The 18,582-nt window shown below is 40.7% G+C and overlaps 4 protein-coding genes across 4 annotated transcripts; 3 read left to right on the top strand and 1 right to left on the bottom strand.

Annotated features, from left to right (window-relative positions):
* The first annotated feature begins 1,655 nt into the window (after positions 1 to 1,655).
* On the top strand, positions 1,656 to 3,007 carry BCR41DRAFT_359298 (Mn superoxide dismutase). The gene is made up of 6 exons (XM_022025191.1): positions 1,656 to 1,804; positions 1,980 to 1,999; positions 2,124 to 2,184; positions 2,269 to 2,379; positions 2,485 to 2,663; positions 2,770 to 3,007. The coding sequence occupies exons 1-6, from the start codon at positions 1,720 to 1,722 to the stop codon at positions 2,983 to 2,985; spliced, it is 672 nt and encodes a 223-aa protein (XP_021878421.1). The 5' UTR covers positions 1,656 to 1,719; the 3' UTR covers positions 2,986 to 3,007.
* Positions 3,008 to 5,745: 2,738 nt separating this feature from the next.
* Positions 5,746 to 6,633, bottom strand: BCR41DRAFT_359296 (hypothetical protein). Its single transcript, XM_022025190.1, has one exon. The coding sequence runs from the start codon at positions 6,623 to 6,625 to the stop codon at positions 5,789 to 5,791; it is 837 nt and encodes a 278-aa protein (XP_021878420.1). The 5' UTR covers positions 6,626 to 6,633; the 3' UTR covers positions 5,746 to 5,788.
* Positions 6,634 to 12,093: 5,460 nt separating this feature from the next.
* On the top strand, positions 12,094 to 15,640 carry BCR41DRAFT_326017 (PRP1 splicing factor, N-terminal-domain-containing protein). The gene is made up of 7 exons (XM_022021604.1): positions 12,094 to 12,230; positions 12,369 to 12,428; positions 12,563 to 12,757; positions 12,882 to 13,128; positions 13,257 to 14,441; positions 14,538 to 15,013; positions 15,116 to 15,640. The coding sequence occupies exons 1-7, from the start codon at positions 12,160 to 12,162 to the stop codon at positions 15,606 to 15,608; spliced, it is 2,727 nt and encodes a 908-aa protein (XP_021878419.1). The 5' UTR covers positions 12,094 to 12,159; the 3' UTR covers positions 15,609 to 15,640.
* Positions 15,641 to 15,982: 342 nt separating this feature from the next.
* Positions 15,983 to 18,364, top strand: BCR41DRAFT_424460 (glucose-6-phosphate dehydrogenase). Its single transcript, XM_022030432.1, has 5 exons — positions 15,983 to 16,197; positions 16,319 to 16,803; positions 16,934 to 17,135; positions 17,260 to 17,336; positions 17,508 to 18,364. Exons 1-5 carry the CDS (start codon positions 16,137 to 16,139, stop codon positions 18,231 to 18,233), a joined length of 1,551 nt encoding a protein of 516 aa, XP_021878418.1. The 5' UTR covers positions 15,983 to 16,136; the 3' UTR covers positions 18,234 to 18,364.
* The last annotated feature ends 218 nt before the right edge of the window (positions 18,365 to 18,582 follow it).

Here is an 18,582-nt window from a genome sequence, read left to right as displayed (position 1 = left end):
AGCCATAATCCCCTTTTCCACGGTTGAGAAAAAAACGAACCCTCACGTAATTTTCAGGGAAAAAATAACCCTCTAGTGATTTCATGACAGGTATGGAGAAAAATATTATAAAATAAAAATAAGCTCTTTTACGAGTATATCATGGTGCTATAGGTCTTATGGCTATGAGTGGTGGCGTACACGAGTATGACCCTTCTCACATCGCTTCTGCATGTTGCTCTACCCACCAACGCTGCAAGCATTGCTGCGTGCATCTAACCTTCCGTGCTTTTGGCGCTGCCCGTTTGCTGACCTCGGATAACCTGCAGTTTCCGACAAGACTGTGATTGAGGTCTTGCATCGACGGAGAGGTTGCGACTCTTCCCATAGTCGTTTATACACTTTTTCTCAATGAAATGGCCTCTAGGTTCCCAAGGTTTGGCTTCAGGCGGAAAACCTTTCCATTTTACATCCCTCCACTAGACTCAGTGGTATGGTGGTTAGCAACTAACTCTAATTCGTGAATATCGGCATCGTCAAGATCGCCCAAGACAGGCTTGAGAAGGCAGTCTATAGTAGTGGCCAAGAAGTTCGCCAGCGCCATCCTTAAGAATATATGCGCCACCAGTAGTACGCCGAACAACAGTGAAAGGACCTTTATATTGAGGAGCAAGTTTACCTCGTTGAAAAAAGTGAATAGCCATAACCTTTGCTCTATTGGGATACCCATTGTGCAGGATCATTCTTTTGAACTGCACAATCATCTTCTACTGGTTAGACTTCACTTTAGCATTAATGGTGGGAAAAACAATCTCAGCCATGTCAGGTGAAACGTTCCTGAATGCATTGGCCAACAGAGAAAAAGCCCCAAGAAGGTATTGTAGGAGTAGCTCGGTGTTTGGGTCAAGCCCAAGACTTTCCTCATTGCATGGATCATTCCAATCCCACTTTGTACAAAAGGTGAATAGAAGGTACTCTTATTTATTATTATTAATTTATTTTATTGTTGTCGCTCTCTCTGGCTTGATACTTCTTTCTAAGTGCGCTCACTTGACTATGTGGTTGTTGGAGTTAACGAATATTATATCTCCAAGAAGTGCCCATCCTTTGAAAAGTTTATCGGACAAGTGGAGATTCGTCGCTTATATTGCAGCATTTACCAGACATAGTTCACCATTAATGGCGGGGTACAACATATGCAATGTCATCTGCGGTCTACCCTTTTATTTATGTTCCGTGGAATCATGGATGCAGGCATTGCTTTTCCCTTCAATAATAGCTTCTTTAAGGCCATCCGTGAATGCATCACAAGTAGCAGGATCATTTCCCAGAAAGGCCTGAAGAAAAATATAGCAGAGTTGAAATAACTGACTTTAAAAAAAAAAAAAACGCCACGATATATACAATGTTTACGTGCTATATTATGACTGCAGGCCTATGAAAAGAGTTTAGGGTGTCAAGCCAGCCATTGTTTTTGAAACGTAGTTACTCTGGAATAACGGAAGGATATTATATGCAAGCCCCAGTGCCAGAGCTGAGAAATGTACCCCATACTGAAAGCAATGGTTATCCAGGCTGAATTTGTGGTGAATCATATTCTTGAGGACTTTTGCGTGACTATTTTTAATGACGTAATAATAGGGCCAAGTTTGTGCTCTACTCACACATTTGGTTTATAAACTGATTCACAATTCTGTTGACAAACAGCACTTCACTCCACTTCGACAGATCTTACCGACCATGCTTCGTTCCATTCCGCGCTCATTTGCCTCTATCAGCAAGCCCTCCGCTTTTGCTGGCCTTCGTTATAAGCACACTCTGCCTGGTATGTCATTTTCTTGTTTGCATGCCCATTGGTTGTTCATCGAGTAAAAAAATGTACATTTAGTTTTTGCGCAGCCCAAGCAGGCGCGTTTATGAATATCCAAAGAAGGGTCACTAAAGACTAACCTGAATGTTCTCGCGCCTATTAAATAATCGCTTATTGCTTACGAAAATAGCTCTTCCTTATGCTTATGAGGTATATGATCTAGTCCTGCCTTCCTCTACCCTCTTCAATACGCGTCCTTTTCGCGTTTCGTGAACCAAAAACCTTTTTTTTGTTAAAAAAAAGTTTTTATACTCTTTTCATCGACGTGTAATAGGCTTTGGAGCCCCATATTAGCGGTGAAATTATGAAGATCCACCACTCTAAGCACCACCAAAGTATGTATAATGCGAGAATACTACCCTGATGTTATTATTATCATTATTTTCTCACGCTCTTTTTTTCCTATCCCCATCATGTAGCTTATATCAATGCTTTGAACGCTGCTGAGGAGAAGCTCGGATCGGCCTATCAGGCCAATGATGTCAACGATGAGATCGCCATCCAGTCTGCTATCAAGTTCAATGGTGGTGGTAAGGCGGGAAACGCACGTGAATATAACCGGATTTTATCTTATATAATTTAATTAACCTTACTAAATGCTCATTGATACCGATTTTGGTGGGTTGTTCCTTCAGGCCATCTCAACCATACTCTCTTCTGGGAGAACTTGGCCCCCAAGTCGAGCGGTGGCGGAGAGAAGCCCACCGGTGAGCTTCTTAAAGAGATCGAGAAGACCTGGGGCTCTCTTGACAATTTCATTCAGAAGTTCAACGCCCAGACCGCTGCTGTCCAGGGATCTGGCTGGGGTTGGTTGGTATGTTACATCTCGAATTTGGTTTTTACATTAGTGTTAGTTTCTACACACAAACAAACCAGCTACTAATCTGGTGCCGCCCAACTCCGGTTTCTGCAACATGTAGGGCTATAACAAGGAGTTCAAACGACTCGAGATTGCTACAACTGCCAACCAGGACCCCCTCAAAGCTACCACTGGCCTCATTCCTTTGTTAGGTATTGATGTTTGGGAGCATGCTTATTACCTTCAGTACAAGAACGTGCGTCCTGATTACCTTAAGGCCATTTGGGAGGTTATCAACTGGAAGACCGTTGCTGATCGCTTCAACAAGAGCCTCTAAGGGACATGAGGGAACTTTTTTTTTTTTTTTTTTTTTTTTGCGCCCCTTTTTTGTTCATGTAAATAAGCAGTGTTCTACTTTTAGGCACTTCAGTATATAGCAAATAAATCTTTAACAGAACGTGCGCCCTTGTTGATAACAAGATCAGATATTTTTATTTAAAGGACAAACTTATATCGAGAGTCTACCACGATAACCACCGTCCACCGATCAACATTGACCGCAACTTCAATGATTATATTCAAAAGTCTATCATCACTCGCCTCGGGGTTAGCAAGATATGGATTTGCCATGGAGCATACAGCCGCTGATATACTCGGATGTGCTTGAAGCCTACGATCCTCTGTGAGGTTGAACCTTTCAAAATAAAACGAAAGCTGAAATTTTCTGCAACAGGTCTTGCTAATACGATCAAGTTATAAAGGGTCACTACAGTCTTGTTTTACCTTCCTGACATATTAACAGGGTTTTACTCAAGAATGGAAAATGAACGAGATGGAACTCGACCAGGCTATCCCCCCTGTCATGGTGATGTCACTATGTCCGGTTGGCATAACTTCATTGCTTATAAGGATACTGCACCAGACGGCGAAAGAACGTATTGAGAGAGTGTGAGCGGTAATGAGGGGAGGAAGAAGGATGAATTTATATATCTTTTCAAGTTTTCGGGGTCCGTATAAGTTGAACATAGCAATAGCCATGGTGCCAAGGGCCCTATCTTTCATGCATGACATGTGCTACATTGCTGTTTTCGGGCTTGGCATCAATCATGCATGGGTTTCTTTGTGTTGAACGGCCAGACAGAAAGCTTAATAGACAAACAAGCAAACGCCAATAATGGATGTGAACGAATAAGAGGAGGACACTGATCAAGCAATTGATATGCTTCCTCGTTGTTTGCCCATGCCATCTTGCATCGCGGAGTTTTTTTTTATTGAAAATATTTGACGGTTCATGCATGTTGGGCGATCAAGGAATGTTAGGGACGAGAATTTTTTTTTGCAAATCTTCGTAACCCAATTTTTCGTGAATAGTATTCATTATTATTATTATTACTCCTCTTAAACGCCACCAATATGCTTATTAAGATCGACATTTTTTTTTTTTCTTCTCTTCAATGAAATGGGAGCTCAGCAAAAGACCTTGACATTAGAGGTGGGGGTGAGTCTCTTATGTGAAGGGAGGATGAATGTTGTTTTCATATCTTGCATTTATATGTTTTGTAGATTGATGTTGACTATCAAATTCACACAAACAACGCGAAACCACCCCTCTCTCTCCCGCTCTCGCTCTCCCTCCATCCACAAGGTGCTGTACAAGATCATCAACAAGGCACTACCCAGCAAGAAGAGGGAGCGATTGAATAGCTTTCACTCCGAGCAATAAACACAATTAATAACGTCCCTCCTATCTTCTTCATTGATGCCGGGACCTGAGAGCCAACGGATATCCTGCTTTAACGCAAAAGTACTGGAGCTATTGAAGCAAAAAGCGATACTGAATCCATCCTCTGATAAATAAAGGAAACTTTTTTCTTTTGATGACAAGGATTTAATCATTTGCTTTAAAGTTTTTATCATATTCATCAGATTCACCAGAGCATATCAATGTATAACTACAAGTCTGTGTACGAGTAACATTGATAGAGTGTATCCATGGTAAGTGTTTTCTAGGGAACTGCATGTTCAGAAGAGCTATAAGATATACGTCCATAAATACATGAATTTTAATTTTCCTTAACCTCATACAATAAGCGTTCTGTGAAATATGCAACAACTGCTCCTGTTTCTGTGTAAAATTATAGTTTACTGTTTTCTTTCTACCAGCCAAACAAGGCAAGAGCCGACCGTGGTCTCGTTTCGGTCTTGTGGCTCGTTTTATTAAACGTATTATTGTACACAGCATAGAGCATCAATGGTAAACTTCCATTTGTAGATGAATTAAAAAATAAAAATAAATAAAAAATAAAAAAAAAATTAGTAACAACTTTGGTTTATTAGAGCTTACGAAAACGTGAAGAAAGAAACTAACACAACAAAAAAAAGAAAGAAAGGATAAACAACACATGTATGTACTTGAGAAATAGAGAAGTAACAGGGAACATCACGAATCATCGGCAAAGCAAAAAAAAAAAAAAAAAAAAAAACAAACAAACAAACAAAGCGATAGCAAAAATAAAAGAACACGCGAAGAAAAAAAAATTAAAGAAAAAGAAAGCAGCAAAAGGAAAGGTTTTGTAAGTACAGCAAATGTCGCATAAAAGTAAATATAAAAAAAAAAAAAAAAAAAGGAGAAGAGGAAGAGAAAGAAGAAGAAGTGAAGGAAATAGAAAAAAAAGTAGAGTTGGAAGAGGAAATGGGAGTGGGCAGGGGAAAGGAGGGGGTATATGCAGGATATTGAATGTTGGAAAAGGGGAAGACTTTTTTTTTCCTCATACTGTCATCTGGGAGCGGACCAAGTAATTCGATGATACCACAAGAAAATGATCGGCAATAGATCGAGAGCCTCATGAGCTTGAGCTTAAGTCAAATCATGATTAAACTTCCGCGATACAATTTCTTGCTAATACAAAAAACAGTATCGGTAGAAAACGCAGTTATGAGGTAGGAAGGGGTCGTTATTAATTAAATGAGGCTGATAGGAAGGGGTAATCATTGAAAAAACACCAAGCGATACTACATTAATAGAGGGACGTATTTGTATAAAATAAAAATAAAACCTGGGGAAGATCAAAAAAAAAAAAAAAAAAAAAAAAAGCCGATAAAAAGCCGATAAAAAGCCGATGAAAGGATGGTGAAACTCATCATTTGGGTGAAGAGCTGGTGAAATCTTCTGCCTTTGGTGCATCCTCTGAGCCTTCCACAATAGCATTTCGACGCCGGAAAGTATAATCACTTGGCTGGTCTCCATTTCCCGCATCTCCTTCTCCTGGGTTCATGTCTGCAGGAGCAGACCCCGAGCCATCGCTTCCTCCGCCTGCACCAGAGCCTGCACCACTGCTACTATGAGTTCTTGCGCCCGTGTGCGAAAATAATCGTGATGATAGACTGTAACGAGTATCTTCCATCATTTCATATGTGCTGCAGAGTGGTGTGAATGACGAGACAATATTGCTGTCTACATCGATCGGTGATATAGCCACAGGTAGAATGGGAGACATAATATTGCCATTGCCGCTGAAAGTATCTTCACCATATTGCTGGTAAGAACTATAAGTATAATCGTTGATTGAACCTGATGAGGCAGTCCCCATTGGTGATGCTGTTATGACCTGTGAACAATCAATGTCATCTTTGTCGTATTGTCCAGAAGAGCCAAAGTTATTTCGACGGCGCCTATGGAGTGATCCCTTGGTTGCGACTGAACAAAAGCCACTTCTGCTAGAGTCGATGTGGCGAGTCATCGATGAGGATGTTGACATCCAAGAAGAGGAGGAAAAAGAAGCTTCATCCATGTTTATCTTTGCTTGGTGGTTCATATCCTGGTTGTCTGAAGTGGAGAAGTGTTCATGAGATGAAGAGTAATGCCCTCGCCGCCACAGCTGATGTTTGCGTCCCATCATCTGTCGTACGCGAACACAATGAACACGCGCTAATGGCATGGTTGCATGCAAATGGTTCCTGTTCCTGGTACTTGACATTTGGACCTGTTTAAGAATCAATTGGTGTGACAAAGAAAAAGTAAAGATAAGTGGCGTTGTGCGTGATGGTGGTACTACTTGATGTAAAATAGAAAAATAAAATAAAAAAAAGAAAAAAGTTGTTTTGCAGAAAGAATGAATGAAAGAAAAAAGTCAAGAATAGAATGTGAGGATGAGAAGAAAAAAAAAAAAAAAAAAAAAAAAAAAAGGATGAGACGATGAGAAAGGGAGAAAGAGCTTATTTACAACAATGAGTAACAATTGCTGACACATTCAGCCAGGATCTCCCTCACTTCCATTCTCTAGCACTTATACACATACACGCACAATCTTTTTTTTTTTTTTTTTTTTTTTTTTTTTCAGGTGAAATGTAGTGTAAAGGAGTAAGGGGGTGACACATTGGGAAAGGGCTGATTTTTCATTCATCCATTCAACACGAAACGAGAAGCAGACCAATAGTTTCTTGCACGCGCAAAAATAGGAGTAATTCGCTGAATAATATGCTCAAAACTGTTGTTCAAATACATCATTTATGCGCGCACCAGGAGAGGAGAGAGGAATACCTTTCATCTAGTTTTCGCGTTTTGATTCCAATACGCGTATGATGAGGTATTAGATCTTCGCCAATCATCCTTGCCGTAAGCTGTGCCAAATGAAAAAGGTTGACCAATGAAACATGGGAAAAAGATGTATTAATATGTTTTTTACCTGTTGTTGTGAGGTAGTGAGAACAAACGTCCACGCACTATGACAAACAGGGTTGAGTTCAATATGAGAAAGAAGTGCTACGCCAAGCGGAGGAATGAGATGGATTGTGGAGAAGAAATAAAAAAAAAAGGGAGGAAGAAAAGATGATAGATACAAGGACACAAAGACAGGCACAAAAAAGATGACACGGCACAAAGTAGATGCAATTCACACAGTTGGGAGGAAAAGAACGCGCTTTGGCAACATCTTTGCGGTTGTTTGATGCCACATTCACCAACCAATGACAACACAGGATGAGTCTTTAAAGACACAAACAGGGAGCAAGGCGGAACTGCCACCCATTGTCTGTCCTCGCCACTCTTGGTTTTCAACAAAGAGCCAGATCGCAACACACAGGAAAAGGTTGTGGCAATGATGTGGGATGGGAGAAGTGAAGAGGGAAAAAAAAAAAAAAAAAAAAAAAAAAAAGAGCAGGGCGGTATGTTGTGGAATGAATGGACGAGTGGGACACGGGTTTTTAATGGGAAGATGGGATGGGAAAAAAAAGAAAAACATCCACATTTCACCCACAACATTCATATACACATGCACCACAATTCACAATATGTCTTATTCGTTGTTTGTTCATAATGTTTATGCTGACGGGAGACGGATGTCATCCGTGGTCAAAGTCATTCATCTGTTTTGATTTTGTATTCCTCCGTTGTGCTCTTTGTTACTGTTGTTATTTTCTTTGATCGTTCATCTTTGTAACGGTCGCTTCCGTTACCCCTTTGTCAAACAACAGAATGAACTCAAAAAGAATTTAACGTGCAAGGAGGGAAAGGTTAAAAAAAAAAGCCAAGGATAGCTATAAAGTTCATGATTCTCACCTATGAGTAAAGGTGTGATATGACTCCTTCTGATAAAACTTTAGTCCTTCGCTGTCTTTAGATACCAATGATAAAAAAAAAAAAAAAAAGGGTTGTTCTTGAATCAAGAAGACACTGAGAGGAAGAAGTATTGGCTTGTTTTAGCTCCAAGTTGAAGGGGAAGGTGAGTGGAGAAGACGTCGAAGTCGAAAAATTATTAGTGGTTGTTCGGAATGATGATAATGCCGACAATTATTGAGATCTTAAGGCCTATGTGGGGTAATAACAATGATGCGTGATGTGTTGCTAAAAAAAGGGAGGGAGGACGGTGGGATGAGGCGCAGAAATATGCGCGTTGCGGTAAAAATGTGGATTAGATGCAAGAGGTAAGGTGTATGACCGAGTAGGATAATGGACAGGAATAGACAGGAATCAGGGTTCTTCTGGGAGGATCAGGATGGGGGAAGTGGTCGATTGGTAGAGAGAGATAGAGATAGGGATAGAGATAGAGATAGAGAGAGGGAGAAGGAAAGAGGCAATGAGAGAAAGATACAACAGGAAAGGAGGGAAAGACAAGAAAAAAGGCCTTAGTTATTTTGCTCAAGAAAGCGTTCCTGCATGTTAATCCACATCTCCATTTATACTTTTTTGTTTTTGGACCAATACCAATGATAATAATGCAAAGGCTGGGGCTTTCCTCTTTGTCGACTAGCCCATTTTCTTGTGCTCCTGTAATCTTTCTAGTGTCAACAGTTGCTAATAAAAATATAAACACCGGTGATCAACGTTACGACACCACAGCACAGCATTTGGCAATAGCCAGCGCCCAGTAAATATAATATATATATTTGTACAATAAAAACCTTTTTCAGTGGAGTGGTCCTTAATCCATAAATGTAGGTCTGGGTGGGACCATGTCATCTTCCTGAGCTCAAATGCTGACAATAAACAGTGGACTTCGCCTCCAGTGATTATACTTTTGCTCACAAAGGGTGTGTCTTGCCTGAACTCGGACATCCTGCACATGAAAAAAAAAAAAAAAAAAAAAAAGCTTGATCAAGGGAGACTATATTCAGCTACTGTGCTTCTTACCTTGTGTACAACCAATAGAGAGAGAGAGCAATGAATGAAAGATGCATGAGGTTGGGGGAAGTATTGTCTATGAGCCTTTACGCGAAATAACTGAATGCATAAAACTATAGATTTGTAGCCCAGGCTTCACAGCAAGTGAAGCATCCTTTGTATATAATATGGGCATGAAGAAGTAGGAGAGTACGTGAAGAATGTAAACAAAGAACAGCTTTTTTTTGAAAACATTTCGGGACAGGTCCCAGATCTTTAAACGCCAGGGCGGCATAGTAAGAGTATTTCCCGTAGCCTCCCTCTGCCCATACCTCATTCCCAGTTCTTTTGTGTAATCCTGAAGATTACACAAACTTAATTATATGCTCTTTGTAACACCTCGTGGTCAGCTTCCATGGGCTTTAAAAAAGACAAAAATAAATCTTTAAACAACGGTTTGGTGGGTTTCCCCCCTTTTTTTCTCCTTCTCTTGAGGATCTCTAAAATTAACCCAAAGTTATTCTTTGTTCAAACAGTCAAGGTCTCTAGTGAGAAGAGAGCCATCTTTAATGCACAGTTTCGGTTATGCAGGGTAAGATCTTGTAGTGCAAATAAAAGATCTCGTGAGTCGTGACAGGACGCCCAATAAATCAAGCAAAAAAAAAAAAAAAGATCTTTTGGATGTGGAATGTAAGGAAAATCAGCCACCCAAATCAACTCACCATTTGTTGTTTACTTGTAGTTTAAAAAAACAAATGGAGAAAAAAAAGCCCATGGACTTTTGGATCTTTTCTTAGATGAATACCTTACATGTGTACTCTTAACTTTGTATACATCATGATCTGTCTTTAGATATTTTGAATGGACGCTACTCAGCCCATCAAAAAAGAGGAAAAAATAAAAAATCTTGATCAAAAATCAAAAATATCTCTAGTCTTTACACGCGTCTCTAAAGCAAAAATAAAGATGTAAAAAAAGAGAAAATAGAAAGATATAATATAGAAACCTATCTAGATCTGGAATATTTGCTCCCTGAAAGATGTAATGTATCTTGTAGCCCCTTGCCCCTTCTCTATCCCGTAGTTGAGTCATTTGGTAAAGTAGGGAAGAGAAAGCTCTCGGCAACCTTGTGGAGGTTAAAAAAAACCAATACACTTTTTTTTTCCGATCGTGGTCCTTACCCATTTCTAGTCAGAAATATGGTACATGTACATAGCTCTATTTGCACTCTAGCTTGACTGATACGAGCAAATGGAACGAGTGTAGCAGCACTGAACTGGATTAGGTTAATATCCAGGATCGGACGTAATCTCTGATCTAGAAATGGACCAATTTTCTTCAAAAGGATTCAATAGGCAAGCATTGATTCAATGAAAATAAAAAAAAAAAATTAAAGAGAGGCTTGACAATCCGAGGTAGGCAGGCTATTATCAATACTGACGAACAGATCAAAGACCTCATCATTGATACCGCTCTTATGATTATAAGCTTGGATCCAAAGTTAAAATTACTCAATTTACAAAAAAAGATCTGGTCTTCAACAAGTTCCATATTGTATATAATGTCGGAGTCGAAGGACTTATATACTTGTTTAGTTGATGAGTATGACACAATTAATCATTAAGATTGGCAGTAGAGCACTCTGTCAGTTCAATAGTATATGTATATATATATATATATATTTACACAGTATTAACGTCGTTATACTGTACGACGTAGTGATGTGGATTTACCCCTTCCGGACCCTAAACCAGTCTTTTTTTAGAAGGGGCTGCCTATAACTAACTCTATTCCAATCAATAAACAGATGGAGTTTTGAGAGGATGTTTTTCACGAGCATACTCATGCCATGGCTTTATATAATGTGCGCATTCGTGGCAAGACATCACCTGTTTTGTTTATATATATATCCTTCTTTCCTCTTTTCTTTATTTCTTTACCTATGAAGTTACTGGATAGCGTCTGGCTACAGGCAGAGCCAGTCGTGCGACAGTGCTTTTGAAAAGGCTTAATGGCCAAGGATGAGTCGGTAAGTAAGGCTCAATTGTGTACGCTCTCGATATAAAGTATCATCTCGCGACGTTGGCTATTATCCTTGCTCCTGATATTTGTATATCAAAGACATATCCCATGTATGTACTTATATTATGTAGCAATACTGTGCTGCTATAATTACTGGCGCCAAAATGAGGACATTGAGTATCGAAGCAATCTTTTGGTGAGCTGCATATTCATAATTTATCTATTATCACTGGGAATAAAAGGGATGGGGACCATCCCTTCAATACTATGAACTTTAAGATAAAAGCTACTCAATACTGCCTGTTAAATGATGCGATCTCATTGTTGAAGCCTTCTGTATCCCTTACAAGCTTTAACTGATAGCTGATTGGCATTCATTGCGAGTGGCAATCATCGATATTTTTTCGACAATGTGCCGATCAGACATCTAGCAAGCCTTACCCGGCCTCTCCGGTGCTCCACCTTGTTTCGTTGGGCCACATGCTCTGTCTTTCGCTGATCTGCTCCACATCTTACGATTTCCTTGATATATATTTTATTTTGTTTTTTTTACTTTGTACATACCTATTGCTTGGTTCAACATGATGACAATTGCTATGGAAAAAAGTTTTAGGGAAGAATAAATAAGGGAAGTTGCAAAGCGATATTATATGGAGAGAAAGAGTGATACCTAAGATTGGGCGCAGCTAATAACGCTTTACGCCTGTAACGCTCAAAACGTAACATTAAGAGGCGCAGCGAATTGCTTGGGGGTAGTCATGTGACATATTGTATCACTCCTGTATTTCTGAAATGATCAACTTTGAGTTTCTCAACCTTTTGCTACTTCTGCACGTTTCATTCCTCTCCTCTCCTCCTCTATCTCCTTCTCTCTCTTTTTATTAAGCGACCATGTTTGGGGCGACTAAAGACTTTATGGGGAAGCCAGCGCCCCCAGGTTATATTGCTGGTCTTGGACGAGGGTAATGAGTCATGTCAGGAACGAAAAGAACAGGAATTAATGATTGTTTTTCCATGGGCTTCCATTATTTTTTTCTCACTCTCTCGCTAACTCACTTTTTTTTTTTTTTATTTTTATTTTTTTTTTTTTTATAAAACAGTGCAACTGGATTCACCACTCGGTCCGATATTGGTCCTGCTCGCGAGGGTCCTACTGAGGCGTAAGTCTAGGATGGCCATATAGAATATTGCCTGGTTACTGATCAGGCGTGTTTGAGATCACCGACAATTAACTATAACTCATTTGGATACTAATGTTATGTTTGCATAAATATTTATATTTATATTAAAACAGGGATATCCTCAAACTTCAGGAGCAAGCAAAACGGAAGGGGGCTGATACTGGGGATGACGATGACGATCGCTATCAGGACCCAGACAATGAAACGGGATTGTTTGACACGGCTCCATATGAAGCTGATGATGAAGAGGCTGATTTAATTTATAAAGCTATTGATGATAAACTGGACGAGCGCCGAAAGGCTAGAAGGTCAGTCAACTGTTGAATTCACTACTTAATTTACCACAAAAAAAAAGTGGAGACATTCATTTTAATTTTTCCTTTTCTTTCCTTTTCTTTCTTTTACTAATCATAATGATGCTTGTAATAATAGGGAGGCGCGAGAAAAGGAAATGGAAGAAAAGCTTAACAAAGAACGCCCAAAGATTACAGCACAGTTTGCAGAATTGAAGCGTGGACTGAATGCTGTTACTGAAGAAGAATGGGAGAACTTACCTGAAGGTGGAAATATCTCTGGAAGGAATCGTAAAAAGGCACAGTTGAGAGAAAAGTTTGCGCCCGCTCCTGATTCACTCCTTCCAAGAGCACAGGAAGAAATGGCTACCACGTTGGATGCACGGGTAATGTTTTACCGTATTGTCCAACTCGCTATCATACCTCTAGGGCTACATTTTTCAACATATCTTAACCCCTCTTCCTTTTTTTTTTCTCCTCTTTTTCTTTTTTTGTTATTGTTATCATCATCTAGACAAATGGATTAACTACACCTGTCCCAGGAACAATGACAAATTTCAGAGAGATCGGAGAGGCTAATAAGCAGGTTCTAGGAATGCGATTGGATCGTATGGCTGATTCAGCATCTGGAAAGACAACGATTGATCCCAAAGGATATTTGACAGGCCTCAATAGCGTTGTGATCAGGAGCGAGGCAGAAATTGGTGACCTTAAAAAAGCGCGTGATTTGCTAAAGTCAGTCATCACCACTAATCCAAAACATGCGCCAGGATGGATTGCTGCAGCTCGTTTAGAAGAACATGCTGGGAAATTGGTAGATGCACGTCAAATCATAGATAAGGGGTGCGCGGAATGTCCGAAATCTGAAGATATATGGCTGGAGGCTGCTCGACTCAACAACACGGATAATGCAAAGAAGATTTTGGCAAACGCAGTTAAACAGATTCCACACTCAGTCAAGATTTGGCTTCATGCTGCACAGCTTGAGACAACAGTTAAGGCCAAAAAGACGGTTATTCGGCGTGCACTTGACTTTGTCCCCAATTCTGTGAGGCTCTGGAAAACTGCTGTGGAACTTGAGGACGATCCCAATAACGCCCGCATTTTGCTTGCGCGTGCAGTTGAATTAGTACCGCTTTCTGTGGAGTTGTGGATTGCGCTAGCACGTTTGGAGACATATGAGAATGCACAGAAGGTTTTGAACCAGGCGCGTGCCAAGATCCCAACATCGCACGAGATTTGGATTACAGCTTTCTGTTTGCAGGAAGCCAACAATAAGGATGTGGAGAAATTGGTAGCAAATGCTATCAAAAAGCTATCGGTCATGGAATCAGCACTGAGTCGTGAACAGTGGCTTGAAGAAGCAGAAAAGTGTGAAAAGAACGGATTTATCAACACTTGCCAAGCCATTGTCCGCGCCACTGTGGGTATGGGTATTGAAGAAGCGGATTTGAAATCAACTTGGATGGAGGATGCACAAAATGCTATTGAGCGCCAGTCATATGGCACTGCACGGGCGATTTATGCACATGCTCTCAGAACTTTCCCTTCCAAAAAGTCTATTTGGCGACGTGCAGCAATGTTGGAAAAGGCCCATGGCACGAGGGAGTCTTTGGAAGAATTGCTTGTCCGTGCTGTCAAATTCTGCCCACAAGCCGAATTCTTGTGGCTTATGGGGGCCAAAGAGAAATGGATTGGGGTAAGTTTTTTTTTTTTTTTTTTTTTTTTTTTTTAAATCTGGTTGGATGAGTAAGCAGGCAAAAAAAATTAGATTTTAATAACTATATCCTTTTAGGGCGATGTGCAAGCGGCTCGTGCTATCTTGGATGCTGCTTTCGAAGCGAATCCCAATAGCGAACAAATTTGGTTGGCAGCAGTTAAATTAGAAGCAGAGAACGGTGAGCATGGTCGTGCAGAACTTCTCTTATCTAAGGCACGAGAGAAGGCTGATACCCAGAAGGTGTGGATGAAGTCTGCTGTCCTAAAGCGCCAGTTGGGTAAGATTGATGAGGCACTGGAGCTATTGGACGTAGGCCTGACCAAATACCCTAACGCAGACAAACTATGGATGATTCGGGGCCAAATCTTGGTTGACCGTGGTGATATTCAAAAGGCTCGAGAGAATTATCTCAAGGCCTTGAAGAGTTGTCCGAAATCAATACCTCTCTGGATCTTGGCATCAAGACTGGAGGAGAAGGCTGGAATGCTGACTAAGGCAAGATCCTTGCTAGACAAGGCACGCTTATTAAATCCCAAGACCCCAGAATTATGGTACGTGTTAAAATGCTGCATGTCATTTTTTCAAAATAATAATAATAATAATAAAAAAGACAAATCCTTATAAACACACTTTATATTTCTACTAATACGTAGGTTGGAGTCCGTACGGATCGAATTACGTGGAAACAATGCTAATTTTGGCAGGGCACAGATGGCGAAAGCACTTCAGGAATGTCCTACTTCAGGCTTATTGTGGTCAGAATCCGTTTGGCTTGAGACAAGAGCACAGCGTAAAGGCAAGATTGTGGACGCCTTGAAGAAGTCAGAAAACTCGGCCCATGTCCTTATCACAGCAGCTCGTCTTTTCTGGTCCGATCGACAGGTCGAGAAGGCACGGTCGTGGTTCCTTCGAGCAGAGAAGGCAGATTCAGATCTAGGCGATGCATGGGCCTGGCACTACAAATTTGAGGTTGAATACGGTGACGAGGCAAGAAAAGCAGAGTTGGTGATGCGATGCAAGGCTGCAGAACCACGGCATGGAGAGTACTGGCAAGCAGTAGCCAAGGATCTTAAAAACGCAGGGAAACCATTAGAAGAGATACTTGTCCTTGTAGCGGCCTCATTACCACCTAATATGGTTGCATAACACTCTGCTGTATTGAAGCTTTTAGATTATTCATACTCATTAAAATGTAAAAAAAAAAAAAAAAAAAAAAAAAAGTAAGGCCTATTGGTGACTAAATATTGGATATGGGCAGTCAAAAAAAAATAAAAAAAAAATAAATAAAAAAGCTTTTGCGCCTCATCGCAGAAAGAATGTTGCCTAGTCGGGGTACAATATGGAGAGCCATGGTGGGATATTCGTATTGGCACATGGGCGGTGATCAGAAGCATAATACTAGAGAAGAGAGGGGGCGCGTTTTGCGCGTTTTTGATTTGTTATCATTATCTATTATCCTATTGAACTTTGGTGTCAGCATGATGGATGATGGCGTGTGTATGAGACGTTTGACGTTTGACGTTTGTAGCGTGAGAAGTTGGAAAAGGAAAAGGCCCTTCTCTTTCTTTTTTCCTTTTTCTCTTTCTTCTCTCTCCATTCATTCAATTCATTGCTTCTTTACTTCATTCCTGCATTCACCTTTTCTTCTCATTTACTACAAACCACAGTCTCGTCATGTCTTCTTCAACCAGCGAGGGCGCAAAAGGCGGCTCTAACCACCTCTACACTGTCGTTTGTATGTCAACTCTTCGTTCCCGCAAATACATGCGATGTCATTACTGAATAAAAAGAGTACGTTTGTTTTCAGTACGCCATGCTAACCACTTATTTTTCTTTACATCGTATTTCGATATTAGTGCTTGGTGCTTCTGGTGATCTGGCCACGAAAAAAACCTTCCCTGCATTGTTTGGTCTCTATAAGAACAAACATCTGAACGCCAATACCCATATTATTGGATATGCACGTACCAAGATGGATCAGGCCAAGTTTGAGGATCATATCACTAAACATATCAAGACCAAATCCGAGGAAGAGAAGGCGACTCTTCAGAAATTCCTAAAGTTGTGTTCATACCAAGATGGCCAGTACGATACTGATGAGGGTTTCCAGAAGCTTGAGAAGAGGCTTCAGGAGGTTGAGAAGGACTCTGGCGCTACTGCGAGGTTGTTCTACATGGCTCTGCCGCCTTCAGTCTTCATTCCTGTTGCGAAGCATTTGAAGAAAAACAACTATAAAAAGGATGTGACCACTCGTCTCATTGTAGAGAAGCCCTTTGGCAGGGACCTTGAGAGTTCACGCGTACTTGCCAAGGAGCTTGGCGAACTTTACCCTGAGGATGAGGTTAGTGTTTTTTTTTCTCATCTTACTTTTCTGCAACATATCTTTTTGTTGGTAACATGATGAGTGATCTGCATCAAGATTAATATTTTTAATTCTTTTTTTTTTTTTTTTTTTTTTTTTCCGCTTTAAGATCTATCGTATTGATCATTATCTCGGTAAGGAGATGGTTAAGAATTTGATGATCTTGCGTTTTGCCAACGTCATTTTTGGCTCAGTTTGGAACCGTCATAGCATCGACAATATCCAAATCACTTTCAAGGAAAAGATGGGTACTGAGGGCCGTGGAGGCTACTTTGATGGATTTGGTGTTATTCGTGATGTGATGCAGAACCGTAAGTAGCCCTTATCTTTTTTATTTTAATGACAACTTTATTTTGCTATTGTTTTAAATACTTTAATGTTTGAGGGAAATATGATACTAGCCTAACATCATGCTATCGTCAATTTTATCAATAGACATGCTACAGATTTTGACCCTTGTAGCGATGGAGCCTCCAGTTTCTCTCGATGCCGAGGATGTCCGTGATGAAAAGGTATGAGAGGTCGGAAGGGGAAAAAAAGACCCAATGATGACGAAAAATGAGACAGGAATGTGGCTGCGATGAGATAGGACCGCGGCTTGGCTCCAAAGATATGATTCAGATTTTAAATTTTTTAATTGCTTATTAACGTTTTAAAATTATTCCATCATCTCCAAATAATAGGTCAAAGTTTTGCGATTCATTCCACCTATTCAAAAGGATGATATCTTGTTGGGCCAATACACCGCATCGGAGGATGGCAAAGAACCCGGATACCTTGATGATGAGGCTGTTCCAAATGACAGCAAGACCCCTACCTATGCTGCTGCTACGATCTATATCAATAATGAGCGCTGGGCCGGTGTTCCTTTCGTTCTCAAATGTGGCAAGGCCCTTGATCAGCAGAAGACCGAAGTTCGTATCCAATTCAAGGATGTTGCTGGTAGCCTTTTTAAGGGTTTGTCACGCAATGAGATCGTAATTCGCGTTCAACCTGGCGAGGCGGTTTACGTCAAGATGATGAATAAGGAACCGGGTCTGGGTATGAAGACTATCATCTCTGACCTGGATCTGTCTTACTCAAGCCGATTCAATGATGTTGTTATCCCTGATGCATACGAGTCATTGATCTTGGATGCATTGAACGATGATCATTCCAATTTTGTGAGAAATGATGAGCTTGACGCTGCATGGAAGATCTTCACCCCTATTCTCAAGGTAATCGACGAAGGCAAGATCGATCCCATCCCATATGCGCATGCCACTCGAGGACCAAAGGGTGTGGCGGAGTTCGTGGCCAAGTACGGTTATACTAGGAGCCAGCAAGACTATATTTGGCCACAGCACTCGGGATCACGCGCTGCCGCTGCAGGCAAGGATCAGAAGTCGCCAACCAAGGACGACAACTAAAACTCGCGTCCTGGCCCGAATCAGCAGGTTCAGACTGTTGATTTTAGTCTAGCACGATTTTTTTTTTTTGTAAAAAAAAGCGTTTTGTTCATAGCATTGCCAAATAAATCAAGTACAGATTCTTAACAAGGAAAAGAGTGCTTGGCTCTCATGCTTTGCAACATCACTCACTCCTTTTTGCTCGCATACTTCCACATTTTTGATTCGAGGAATAAGCAGAAACGTTGCCACCAATAACGTGAAGGAAAACGCTGCCTCTATTCCTGTTGATGACGAAACATATTACAGAAACATACTGGCACTGCTCATCCGTTCAGTCGCAAACGAAATTTGGGCCGTGCAAGCAGTG

This window comes from Lobosporangium transversale, assembly GCF_002105155.1.
Source record: "Lobosporangium transversale strain NRRL 3116 chromosome Unknown BCR41scaffold_37, whole genome shotgun sequence".
NCBI classification, from domain to species: domain Eukaryota; kingdom Fungi; phylum Mortierellomycota; class Mortierellomycetes; order Mortierellales; family Mortierellaceae; genus Lobosporangium; species Lobosporangium transversale.
The sequence above is the reverse complement of the archived record's forward strand: the minus strand, read 5'-3'. Positions and strand labels throughout refer to the sequence as shown.

Bases quoted from the DNA above. Each gene is read 5' to 3' on its own strand.
- BCR41DRAFT_359298 (XM_022025191.1), top strand. From the start codon at position 1,720: ATGCTTCGTTCCATTCCGCGCTCATTTGCCTCTATCAGCAAGCCCTCC. The intron at 2,380-2,484 runs GTAAGGCGGGAA...TTGTTCCTTCAG, and splicing joins TATCAAGTTCAATGGTGGTG to GCCATCTCAACCATACTCTC. The intron at 2,664-2,769 runs GTATGTTACATC...TGCAACATGTAG, and splicing joins GATCTGGCTGGGGTTGGTTG to GGCTATAACAAGGAGTTCAA.
- BCR41DRAFT_359296 (XM_022025190.1), bottom strand. From the start codon at position 6,625: ATGTCAAGTACCAGGAACAGGAACCATTTGCATGCAACCATGCCATTA.
- BCR41DRAFT_326017 (XM_022021604.1), top strand. From the start codon at position 12,160: ATGTTTGGGGCGACTAAAGACTTTATGGGGAAGCCAGCGCCCCCAGGT. The intron at 12,758-12,881 runs GTCAGTCAACTG...TTGTAATAATAG, and splicing joins GAGCGCCGAAAGGCTAGAAG to GGAGGCGCGAGAAAAGGAAA. The intron at 15,014-15,115 runs GTACGTGTTAAA...ACTAATACGTAG, and splicing joins CCCAAGACCCCAGAATTATG to GTTGGAGTCCGTACGGATCG.
- BCR41DRAFT_424460 (XM_022030432.1), top strand. From the start codon at position 16,137: ATGTCTTCTTCAACCAGCGAGGGCGCAAAAGGCGGCTCTAACCACCTC. The intron at 16,198-16,318 runs GTATGTCAACTC...TTTCGATATTAG, and splicing joins CCACCTCTACACTGTCGTTT to TGCTTGGTGCTTCTGGTGAT. The intron at 16,804-16,933 runs GTTAGTGTTTTT...TTCCGCTTTAAG, and splicing joins AACTTTACCCTGAGGATGAG to ATCTATCGTATTGATCATTA.